The sequence below is a fragment of the Danio aesculapii genome, chromosome 2 (genome assembly GCF_903798145.1).
Source record: "Danio aesculapii chromosome 2, fDanAes4.1, whole genome shotgun sequence".
NCBI lineage: Eukaryota > Metazoa > Chordata > Actinopteri > Cypriniformes > Danionidae > Danio > Danio aesculapii.
The window spans coordinates 41559424-41572479 of record NC_079436.1 but is presented as its reverse complement, the minus strand read 5'-3'; the positions used below and the strand labels follow the sequence as shown (position 1 = coordinate 41572479).

Genomic DNA, 13056 nt, shown 5'->3' with positions numbered 1-13056 from the left:
TAATATAAAACTTTTTATTTAAAAAATTATTCTAAAATAAAAATGTATTTTTACTGCAATTATTATTTTTTTTGATAATGGGTACCAATTTTACCCCTTTTCAGAGATTTACGATAAGTCTTTTGTGTCTCCAGAATGTGTCTGTAAAGTTTCAGCTCAAAACACCCATCAGATTATTTATTATACCTTTCAGAATATTGGATTTTCTGATCTGAACACAGTGTAGCTGTTTTTGTTGCCTGTGCCTTTAATGCTAGTTCTCCCCACCCACCATTCTCACGTGCCTGTCAGAGTGTGCCTCAATCTCCGCCTCAGCTGTGTCAGTTAAACAGCACAGTGACAGACATGAAGGAAGCAGATCTCATGTAGCGTTTGTGAGAAATACTAGAGTAAGAAATTTAACAATGATTATTTGATGTATTTGTTGTGGAGTTAAGTCAAGCCGGCCTGCCTTGTTGATAAGATTTTACGCCTTACTGCGGAGACATGTTAATATGCAGCTGTCAATAAATTTGGTGGGTAGGGAAACCACACTCCTACATCACGTTGCAGTGGGCCTCAAAATGGCAGGGATTTGGATTTTTTACCATCAGGAAATTAAAAAAAAGAGACTTATTGTCTTTATATCACCCCAAAGTGACTGTGAACACACTATACCTACACACAGTTCTGTCCAAACAGCTTACAAAAGATGATTTTCATCATAGGTGCCCTTAAATATTTTTATTTTTGCCAGTAATAGCTAAAAGTAACTTGCGGGAAAAACAGTTAGCTGATTGTTTTTGCTAAATAATTGTTGACAGGGTGACCAGGACCTTATAAACATTGACAATGCAGAACTGAACAGAATGTTCTGTCATCTGTCCTGAAATGCTGTCATACTGGCCCTGGGCCATCAAACGATCCCTATTGTTGATCCTCAACTAATTAAACTGTTAGTCAGCACTGTGAATCACACTGTTGTGCATTCTCATAGTGTGTGTGTGTGTGTGTGTGTGTGTGTGTGTGTGTGTGTGGACTCCTTCCAAGATAGCTAATAGACTACAATCATTTTCACTGTATGTACTTCATCTGATAAAAGAATTTCCCATCAGCCTGGTTCTAGGTCAGTAATCACCACCCTGTCATGCATCTTAATGATTCACAGTTTTCCTCGTAGTCACGAACACCTTCCAGACTGCTCATAGACTGACTGGCTCTTTATCAGGGCACTGATGATGTGTCATGGTGCAGTTATCAATGGGATGTTTTGTCCTCTTGCTGACCTAAGCTGTATAACTGTGACATAGTGGAACTTTGCTCTCTCCCTCTGGAATCTCCAGAGTAATACTAAGCACTTTTATTTTTTAAAGGAATAGTCCACCCCAAATTGAACTGGCATTGTCTATCTTAGACCTGCATGATTAATTGCTATTAAACCAAAATCGTGATTTAAAAGGGTGCGATTTAATTTTTTTTTAAATCTCAAAAGCTCTGATTATTTCGGAGTGATATCAAATATGGTGACAAGCATATAGTTTTCGAATGTTCTAACAATTTGTAAGCACATTATGCTAAACAATGTGAAAAATGTAACACAATCTAAATGTAAAGGTTTTAAAGGTTTTATATATTTTATAATATATACGATTTTAAATATAATTCATTAATTTGAATTTAAAATACTGCAGTTATTTGTCTATTGGTCATGTCAACTGACAACTTTATTGGAAAAAATGGCAGCAATGCTTAAGAGGTTTTAAACAAACAGTAGCATAGTGTAGCATACTTGTGATTGGCCATTCTTTAGTGCTGTTAAAACCACCACATCAAACCTGTAGCTCTTTTATGAAAGCTGTAGCATATCATATATATATACACATATATAAATATATACATATACATACATACATATATATATATATATATATATATATATATATATATATATATATATATATATATATATATATATATATATATATATATATATATATATATATATATATATATATATATATATATATATACAGACACATTTTTATTTTTTTTTATTTATTTTTTTTATATATATTACTGATTTAGAAAGATTTCAAAAGTGAGTCTGCCTTGATCAGAAAATGTTTGAATTTGGTGAAAACATTTGGCAGCAAATGGATGAAATGCATTTGAATTGAAGATTTCTGTTTATAAGTGCATATTCAGACTGCAGGAAAATGTGGCCCAAATTCAATTTTTCCATATGTTTCTGGCAGTGAGAACCACATGTAATCTGATATTTTTGATTCTGATCTGGGCCACTGTAATACAGTATGTGGTCCAAAATCTAATATAGATCAGACGCTTTAACATTACAACCACAGTATGAACAGTCTTATCAGAATGCATACTATCTTTTTTTTTTAACATCACTCTAGTACAGTGTTTCCCAATCCTGGAGACAAACATGCAGTCCACTTTTGCAAACTTTTCCTAATCAAACACCTGAATCAGCTCATCACATCATTAGAAGAGACTCTAAAACCAGATATGAATGGGTCAGAAGAGGGAGACATCCAAAATATGTACAGTTGGTGTGTTGGGAAACACTGCTCTAGACCAATGCTGCGTTCTAATTCGCATACTCCTACTACGCCCTATATGTACTTCTTTGTGAAGTAATGTTAATGTCCAAACGCGTTTTTACATAAGTTCAGTATTGTTGTTGCAGATTAAATATAAGACAGAAAACGCAATTGAAATATTTTCCAGTGGGCTAGATATTAATTAACAGTCATACAAACATCTTTACCAATACCTCTCTACTTGACGGTTGGTCTCACATGTCCATCATGTTTGTAGTTTATTTACATTTTGCACCCTCATTTGTAGTTCTAATCGCATTCATGTCCAACATTCAATGTACAGTATTGTGGGCAATATCAGCGGTATTGGACAGTTCTACACTTAATATTTTTACCAGAAATAGTAAACCATCTGGGAACTTTTGGCATACTCTTTTCAACATACTACGATTTGGGACAAAATAATTCTATTTTCAAATACTATTTAGAACGGATAGTGTACGAATTGGGATGCAACACAACATTCGTCTTGATTCTGTACTGATGAGAGTCACTCTAAGGATTTTACATAAGTTTGGTTACTCATGTGAATGACAGATAGATGCAGGGGCAATAAGGGGACAGATACACAACACTAAGACCCAATCTCAATTGTATTTTTGTACCCCTACCTCTTCCCCTTCCCCTTGGCCCTTAAAACCGAGTGTGAAGGGGAAGGGCTTCAAAATTTACCCCTAAGAAATGGGACAGTACTACAGCACCTGCACACGTCATCGCGATCTCTTGCTTCATATGAGGTCAGACAATCGTGACTGCTGTAGTTATTCCAGTTGTGTTATTTTTTTGGCATTTACACAGTGACCATATTCATCTATGTAAACACACCAAAAACAACATTAACATTATAGCAGACACTGTAAAAAGCTCATTCCCAGCCACTAGACTTTTCTCACAGGGTATTCAAGTGTCACCGAGTGTCATAATGTTGACGGACTACTATACAGGAGTTATTATTATGGATTATAGATCACAAAATTTACCGGTTTTTATTTTTAAAGCATGACGGTAAAACACGTACATGGTTATAAATACAGTAAAACGTATGTTGTTTGTTGTAAAAATTCAGAATATTGACAAAAAAATACTAATTTGTGGATCTCCTTACTTCCGGGTGTAACTCTCCTGCTGTTGTGGCTGGTGTATTCTGGGAAATTTTCTTACCCCTTGCTTTCGAGTGTGCGCCTGAAAAATCTTCGTTTCGAAGGGCTATTCACCCCATCCCCTTAGCCCTACGCCTTCAAGCTAAAGAGAATTGGGACACCCCTACCCCTTCACGGGAACACGCAAAACGAGGGGTAAGGGCTAAGGGGTAGAATTGGGATTGGGCCTAAAAAATTTGAAATATGCGAGTATTGAGGTAACAATATTTCTTGCGATATAACATTTCCCTTGAGAAATGCTGTTTTTATTAGCTTTTTGAAAATGACCATACTAAAATAAACAGGTAACAGATATTTTTATGATGTAATAAAAAACGATGCCGAACCATTAGACTTTAAAACACAATGAATGACCAAAAACCTCAGCAGATAATTTGATTCTTATTCACTAATGAGGCATTAGATTGTCCTTTGGGCTAGTCTTATAAAAATAATAATAATAATAACATTGGAGAGGTGGGTGTAAAGGCCCAGTCTGATTTGGTGGCATGCAACAAACAAATGCTTGGCACATAAAATAAATGTCATTTAAAGCTTTTCTGTGATGTGAACATTGCATATACTATTTTTGTGATATCAATAATTCTACAACACAGTATATTGTGCAGCCGACAGCTCTATGCAAGCTAAACGTAAGTGGTTGTATTGTAAATATTTATCAAATCTGTTGTATTTGGTTGGCAGCTATCTCTCTGCAATTCTCACATGGTCGCCCACTGAAGCTAAGCAGTTACGCCTAGTCAGTACCTGGATGGAGGACCATATGGGAAAGCTTTTGCTTTTGGAAGTGGTGTTAGTGAGACCAGCAGGGGACGCTCAACCTGCTGTCTGGGTCCTAACGCCCTATTATATTGATGGGACTCTATACTGCTCAGTGAGCCCCGTCTTTTAGATCGAGGTTGACTCTCTGTGGTCATTAAAAATCACAAGATGTCCTTCAAAAAGAGCAGGGGACCTGGCCAAATTTGCCTACTGGCCTCTGTCTATCATGGCCTCCTAACAATCCCCATACCATAATTGGCTTCATCACTCTGTCTCTTCTTCTCCAATCAGCTGGTGTGTGGTGTGTGGTCTGACGCAATATGGCTGCCGTTGCGTCATCCAAGTGGATGCTGCACACTGGTGGTGGACGAGGAGATTCCCCCCAAAAATGTGTAAAGTGCTTTGAGTGTCCAAAAAATTGCTATATTAACATAAGGAATTATTAAATATTATTATTATTATCCTCATCCTTGACCTTCTGTCCAATAATTCACTTACCTTCACAGCACATCATGGCCTTCATGTTTAATTCAAGTAAAATCAGACGAACAAATCCTGTTTGAGTACTAAAGCTTGCAGTGTCAACATAAGATAAACAGATAAAAGCACATTTCTTTGTATGTAATCAAAGCAGCACTGAAAAGTAGGATCAAAAAGCTTTGCCCGTGTCATGCAAGCTCATCTTAATCAGAGTACTGTAGCTCCTCACACTGAATTAGCACTTAGCCATTATATGGAAAGTGCTTACGTAAAGACTTCTCAAATATACCAACTGTTGTGTTCCACAGACACAGCATGCAGGTTTCAAATGACATGAGGGTAAGCAAATAATGACTACTGCATTAATTGCATCATCTTCCACTAGTCAACAAGGACAGAAGTTCACTTGGCAGAACCTACTAGAAGAATTATATTGCTTTTCACTTTCTGTTCTGTAATTTTTTAATGGCCTGACACTCGGTGTGTTAATGGTTAATCCCACTTGAGCCATGGTGCTAATGTGCACTGCACAGCATGTTATAGTTCTCTTTTAAGTCCAGCTTAGCATGTGGGAGCATGACACAATGGGCCTTTATGAGCGATGGACTGAAGGAGCTTTCTTAGCTCCAAAAAAAAAAAAAAACATTGCTGGCAGCGCTGTCTTGTGATAAACTGTGCTTTAAGTCAAATATGTGTGTCTTTAACGCTTTGTGTTGTGCAATAAAGGCAACAGAGTTGACCTGCGTTACATAACCCATGAAGAAAAAAAATCAGCTTCTGATGAACAACATCAAGCCTGATCGACAACAGAGACTTTGGCCTCCGCTCGAAAATCATGTTAGTGTGCACAAAGATCTTTTTATAGTCCAGCTGTGCCACACGCATGGTTTTGGAAGTATTGTCTGAGTTCAGGAAATCACGTTTTGTCTGTAAATAAGGGAGTGGTGCCTTTTTTTGTAGTCTACTTGACATCCGTGAAGGAATAAGGAAGTGAAACATGATTCAGCCAAGTCTTTGCAACTGTCAGCATAGATCGTAATTAAAGACAGTTTCTTGTGCACACTATGGTAGAAATTGTCTCTGCAGGATTTACGCAATGCTGCTGTTGTGTTCTTTTTATAATGCATATTGCATGTAGTGTTTGTTTAGTTTTATTTAATACAGTGCTCAGCATAACTGAGTCCACCCCATTTTGAAAATTAATATGTTTATCCATTTCTCAGTGAATATAGGTCATGTATTTTGGTGCATTTGAACTAAACAGATTTATTAAACTGATATATTTATTCAAATAATATTTACTTTAGAAATAAAATGATTATTCATTTAAAATAATGCGAAATATTGCAAATAAAAATTACAACCTGCAAAATATAATTTTTGTTTCTCTCGATTTTTGTATTTTTGTACTCATTTTTTCCCCCTCACATATAAATTTGAGCTACTAATTTTTGAACGGACCGTTATCTTTAGGGATGCTCTGATCAGGATTTTTGGAGCCGATACCGAGTACCGATTCCTCGTCATGGTGATCGGCTGATACCGAGTACTGATTCTGATGCTTCAAGGTTTATATCACTTTAACATTGCATAAAGCACATTTTCCCTCTAAGTACGATACTTAAGTGGAGCTTTCTCCTTTCCTAAAAGAATAAATGAAGGATATTGCATATAATTCCTTAAACAAGTCTGTTATAACCATTTAGTGTGGACACGTCATGGTCAGAAGCAGCTTTACAGAAAATAATAGATAAAACAGATAAAAAAAATTGTAAGAAAAATGACTGACCATGCAATTTGGAAACATTGCAAATGATGGAAGAAGAATTCAACATGCCTCAATGAAGAAAAAGTTTGGAGTGCATTGTTGATGCATAAGAAGTTAAAATGCATCTTCCTCTGCTTGTAAACCAGTGAACTAACACTTACCATCGGTTCATGGGATTGGCCAGGGGTGCATTTCCAAAAACCATCATTAGCCAACTAAGGTAGCAAGTTCCTTCGTTACAAACATTGTTTGTTGATTTGGCATTTTCCAAATCTGTCGTTCCAATGAATATTCGCAAACTGTATCGCAAACCTCTACCCTCACGACTACACCTCTAGAGCTGTAGTTAGAATCATAGTTCCTGGCTGTGTTCTATTCCCCGTTATCCCCCCTATGCCCTATTCATTTAGAATATTCTAACATTTAAACTTGGAATGATTAAAAAAAACATTAAAGTCTTCACTCTCAGGTGTAATTTGCTTTCAAAGTATTTTTTACAGTTCAGTTTTAGCGATCTTCATATTGACAATTGCGCTCCATTCGCAGTGCACTTTGAAAACATTTTTGCCATTTGGTACACAGCCGTGGCTCATGGCGAACGCTATAGGTGACCTATTATTTAAAAGTGGAATTTAGACTGTTACGTCTCCAAAGCTCATGAAAACAAAAATATGTAGCATATGTTAATGGTTTTAATTTATCGCAGGTTATTTATTAAGAAATGTATCTGTATAATTTCTGCAGTGGTTTGAATGTGTCAAATAGTAAAAGTAGACTTTTTAAAATAAATAAAATAAATAAATAAACAATATCCTACATAATAATAATAATAATAATAATAATAATTATTATTATTATTATTAAGTAGGATTTTTTTATTTCTTAATGGCATACTGTAAACTAGGCCTACAACCATTAACGATTTATATATGAGATTAGAATATGTGTTAGCTAAGTAATTTTTATATGGAATATTCTTATTAATATTTGTAAAACGTATATTGGTCCTATGTTTGTCGTTTACATATATTTCAATTAATATGGAAAACAAGTGCATGTTTTTACTAAAGCTGATATTGGATTTTGTGTGTGTGTAAAAATGATGGGGTTTTTCTCTAAAGAAGTAGTTACTCCAACCCATTTATAGCATCATTATGGGTGTTTTAAATTTTAACTAACATGGTTCAAGCAATGGATCTGCGACAGAGAACTACGGTTTTGGAAAACACTCATCACTACATTGTTCTTTTCCCAAATGATGCATCATACTATGATAGTTCAACTGTGAGTTATGTCGTTGTTTGGGAAACGCACCCCAAATAAGCAAGTACTGATCAAGTCATAAAATGTGATATCAACCGATACCAATCTCCGGCCGATCGATTGGAGCATCGTAAGTTATTTTGTTAGATTAGCTCCAGATTTGGCTTTAGTACTGATTAATCAAATGTATATGCACAAATATAATATATTAATGCATCTTATAGAAAATATTAATTTAAATGGGGGGGGATTAACACAGAATTTCCTAATGTAGTATCTCTGTTCTTTCTCTTAGGGTGAAAAGAGCACATCCTTCTCAGAGGATAATAACCTTTTGAAAGGAAAGAATATTGCATTTTTATTGCATGTGCTTACATTAATTTGTAAAGCAACTTCACTTTAACAATCTCAAGAGGATAAAAATGGATCAGTAATTGATGAAAAGTAGCTTTTGTTTGATTTAAAGGAAGCAAAGCTTTAATATCCTTTTACACTGTGGATATTTCAACAATGCCAACTTGGCTGGAGACAGAATCTTGTTATAGTGGACTTCTAACCAGACAGAAGAAACATGGCTCTCTATCCTTAAATGATAATCAGTTGTGCCTGTATTTCTTCATGGCACGTGGATGGGTATAGACATTGTTCTACTGCATTTGCCATCCATTTTCTACTTATAAGATTGACAATCAAGCTCTTGGAGAATGATATGTCCAAGAAAGAAAAGGCCCATCAAAGATGAGGATTTCTCCGCCATCGTGGTCCCCTCCATGAAGGGTCACGGTTACTTGGATTACACGGTTGAAAGTCATCCGTCTAAAGCTCTGCAGAACATGGACGAGCTGCGTCATCATGAAATGCTGTGTGATATGGTTCTGCATGTCACATACAAAGACAAGATAGTGGATTTTAAGGTAAGTCAGTTCTTATGCGAGTTTTGTTAAAATGTTCAAAGCTTCAATTTGAGCAAAGGTCAGATCTCAACGCAGATTCAGTGGAGAGGCTCTCACTGTTAACAATGGCATGATGGAGAACAATGTTAGTATAGTTTCACACATTTCTGTTTTGGATTTACTGGACATGACAGTTCATTTTCCATGCCATATACAGTTCTCGTCTATGTGCGCAGTAGCTCAATCATTTATAAGACTGTGACGTTAACTTGCGAGTAGGCACGGCCTCATAATTATTTATACAAGACTGACAGCTTTGGAATATTTCAGTTCAAATATTTAGAATGTGACAGTTTTGCGGTTTACTGAAATGTGGACTAGGCCTTGTTTAAGTTTTTGCATTGTTTCTCATTCAACATTTATTTAGTTAAAAATACACATACATATTGTCATATACAGTATACAATTCAATTTAATTTATGCTTATTTGTATAGTGCTTTTACAATGTAGATTGTGTCAAAGCAGCTTAACATAGTTCTAGTAAAGTCCAACATAGTTCTAGTAAAGTACGACCTAGTTCAGGTAAAGTCCAGTATATGCAGTATATTGCAATAGTATATACAGCTGAAGTCAGAATTAAATTTTTAATGGAGAGAAGATTTTTTCAACACATTTCTAAACATAATAGTTTTAATAACATATTTCTAATAACTGATTTATTTGATCTTTGCCATGATAACAGTAAATAATATTTTACTGGATATTTTTAAGACACTTCTATACAGCTTAAAGTGACATTTAAAGGCTTAACTAGGTTGATTAGGTTAACTGGGCAGGTTAGGGTAATTAGGCAAGTAATTGTATATTGATGGTTTGTTCTGTAGACTATCGATAAAATATAGCTTAAAGAGGCTAATAAATTTTGACCTTAAAATGTTTTTTTTTTAATTAAAAACTGCTTTTATTCTAGAAGAAATAAAACAAATAAGACTTTCTCCAGAGGAAAAAATATTATCGGACATACAGTGAAAATTTCCTTGCTCTGTTAAACATTATTTGGGAAATATTTAAAAAAGAAGAAAAAATTCAAAGGGGGTTTAACAATTCTGACTTCAACTGTATATACAGTAATGTACAGTATATTGCCATTTAAAATAACTACACTTAAAAAAAAAGGTTACAAAAGGGAACAATTTGTGGTTTCCCAAAAGATTTTTTGATCTACAGTTCTTAAAAGCACATATAAAGAACATTTAAAAAATGTATAATTAACTTACTTAAAGAAACTTTACTTTTTTTTGATGTGTTTTTCTTTTTAAGCATGTTAACATTTTATTTACTCCTCTGGTGGTATTTTCCAGTAAATTTCCAGTCTTCTGTCACATTGTCTTTTTAGAAGAAGTTCAAAAAAACTTTTTAAAATAAATTTTAAATACAGTTGTACTGTTTAGTATTCTTTTTTATTTATTCTCCAATTTTAAAATATCATAATGTATATAATAGCAGGGTAACACTTTATTTTGATTGTCCATTTGAGTATCAGTAAGCTGTCTGCTTAATATCTGTTGATAATGCTCCTTCAACAGACATTTAACTGACTATAAGAAACTTTGCAAGTACATGTCAACTTACACTAACCCTAACCCCAACCCCGACCTAACAGTCTACTTGTAATCTAATGAGAATTCGTTGGCATGTAGATGCAATGTAACTTAAATTCAACAAACGAACCATAAAGTGTGATTAATAGCAGAAATATTTTATAATAATGTAAATGTCTTTGCTGCCACTTAAAACTAATTAATAAAAGTAACCTCAAACTTTTATATGGTAGTGCATATACTTTTGTTCCCTCATTCTTGTTTAGACAAAATATATATGAGTTTAAAATAATATAATTCATCATTGTGTTTTACAGCGGGGAAAATAAGTATTGAACAGATCATGTTTTTTTCCTGGGAGTAATATTCCTAAAGGAGCTGTTGACATGGAATTGAACCTGATTTTGGTAAAAAACCCAAACAATACAAATATAAAAATAAAATTAAACAAAAAAAATCTGAAAAATGAGTTCTGTGTAATAAATGAAATGACAGAATGAGAAAGTACTGAACTACTGAAACGTATTTAATACTTTAGATAAAAGGATTTTTTGGTGATGGCAGCTTAAAGACGCCTCTCATATAGAGAATGAAGTCACATGAATTGATCAGGTGTGAGTTTTTCACAGACTTCAACAGAGTGTAACAATCTTGATGAGTCTGTGGCTCTCGTCTATCAAATCTGATCATTAATTCGTATTCTCTCTTAGATTCAAGTCAGGTGATTGGCTGGGCCATTCTACAGCTTGATTTTCTTTCTCTGAAAGCATTTGAGAGTTTCCTTGGCTGTGTTTTAGATCATTGTCTTGCTGAAATGTCCCCCCGGTTTCATCTTCATCATCCTGATAATGTAGATGTTGGACTGAAGCAGCTAATATTCATTTAAAACGAGGAAGGGCAGAGGGTTGCTGAAGAACTACTGAGAGATTTCAGCTGCTGTCTGGGCTTTCACTGCCTTTCTACACCTCCATTTCTTCATGTGTTCAATACTTTTCCCTTGCGTCATTTCATTTTATTACACATAACCTAATTTGTAAACTAATTCGATTTGTTTTCTTTGCATATATGGATTTCTTTGTTACCAACATCCGGTGAAAATTTCAAGTCAACGGCACCTTTAGAAATATGTTTTCTAAAGGTGCAGTTCTAAAATAGTTCAATACTTATTTTCCCTGCTGTAAATCTAAATAATAGCAATAATAGTAATACAATCAACTATATTTTAGCTTATCATATTGATCAGAAATGTAAAATAAGAGCATCTAAATAGTTCTTCTGTAACAGCTAAAAGAAAATCCATCATGTTATACCTATTTTATTACATTATGTCCCTGGCGCTGCAAATTACAGAGCACAAAGATAAATAGTCCTCATTACAAGTGCAGAATGATGTTAGTACATGTTACGGCATTTAATTGTAATTACCAGGACACTCTCATGATTTAGTTTCAGGTGTGTTTCTGCCTGTTTCTTTTTTTTTTTAACCAACAAGTGTCTACAATCCCCAGGTGCACAAGCTGGTTCTGGCCGCCTCCAGTCCTTACTTCAAAGCCATGTTCACCAGTAACTTCAAGGAGTGCCACGCGTCAGAAGTCACCCTTCGAGACGTTTGTCCTCAAGTCATCAGCCGTCTCATTGACTTTGCCTACACCTCGCGCATCACAGTTGGCGAGACCTGCGTTCTTCACGTCCTCTTGACTGCCATGCGCTACCAAATGGAAGAAGTGGCCAAAGCCTGCTGCGATTTCCTCATGAAGAACCTGGAGCCGTCAAATGTAATCGGCATCTCGAGATTCGCTGAGGAGATCGGCTGCACCGACCTGCACCTTCGCACCAGAGAGTATATCAACACTCACTTCAATGAGGTTTGTACCCTGGGGACTAAAGTGTTCACTATAGTGTCAGTTAGCGGCGATCGATAGTTGCCACCTGCTGTGCTCTCTTAAGTAACTGTACTGCGCCATTGACCTGTAACAGTCAGTCTGCGAATGAATGAAGGCAACAGAGCTAATTGATTTGTCAATGGAACGCGGGACTGTCTCGCGGATGGATATCGATTCGTATAAATTATCCAGCTGTCAAATGGATCATGGTTTTAAGGAATAGATGGCACAAAACTCCTAATTTTATCATCAGTTGCTCAGCCTCATGCCACTCAAGCTATTTTTGCAGTTTGGTAGCTCAAGGATATGTTATGCAGAATGTGCAAGCTTCTCTGATTCGTGATACAAAAGTGGAAAGTGATTTAAACTGTCAAAAAGCGGATTAAAAAGTAAATGTAATTATCATAAGTGCAATAAAAGTAGTCCACATAACTCAAGCTGTATACAGTGCTCAGCATATATAAGTTCACCCCTCACAAATCTTTTAAATACATATTTTTAATAGGAAGCTATACAATATTATATTTGAGCATATACATTAAATTAGTCAGCACTGAAGCCAAATCTGGAGCTTATCTTACAAAATAACTTACGATAACGGTCCAAAAACTAGTACAACCAAATTTATATGTTATAGAGTAA

General features: G+C 35.2%; 1 protein-coding gene across 2 annotated transcripts in view; it reads left to right on the top strand.

Annotated features, from left to right (window-relative positions):
- keap1a (kelch-like ECH-associated protein 1a) overlaps positions 1-13056 on the top strand; it is a 36581-nt gene that overhangs the window by 2887 nt on the left and 20638 nt on the right. Inside the window, exons 2-3 of one of the 2 annotated variants that reach the window (XM_056479435.1) lie at positions 8332-8950; positions 12040-12396. In XM_056479435.1, coding sequence (XP_056335410.1) covers positions 8741-8950; positions 12040-12396 — 567 coding nt within the window. In that variant the 5' untranslated portion in view covers positions 8332-8740. The remainder of the gene's footprint in view (positions 1-8331; positions 8951-12039; positions 12397-13056) is intronic. The other variant, XM_056479443.1, reaches the window with a different exon arrangement.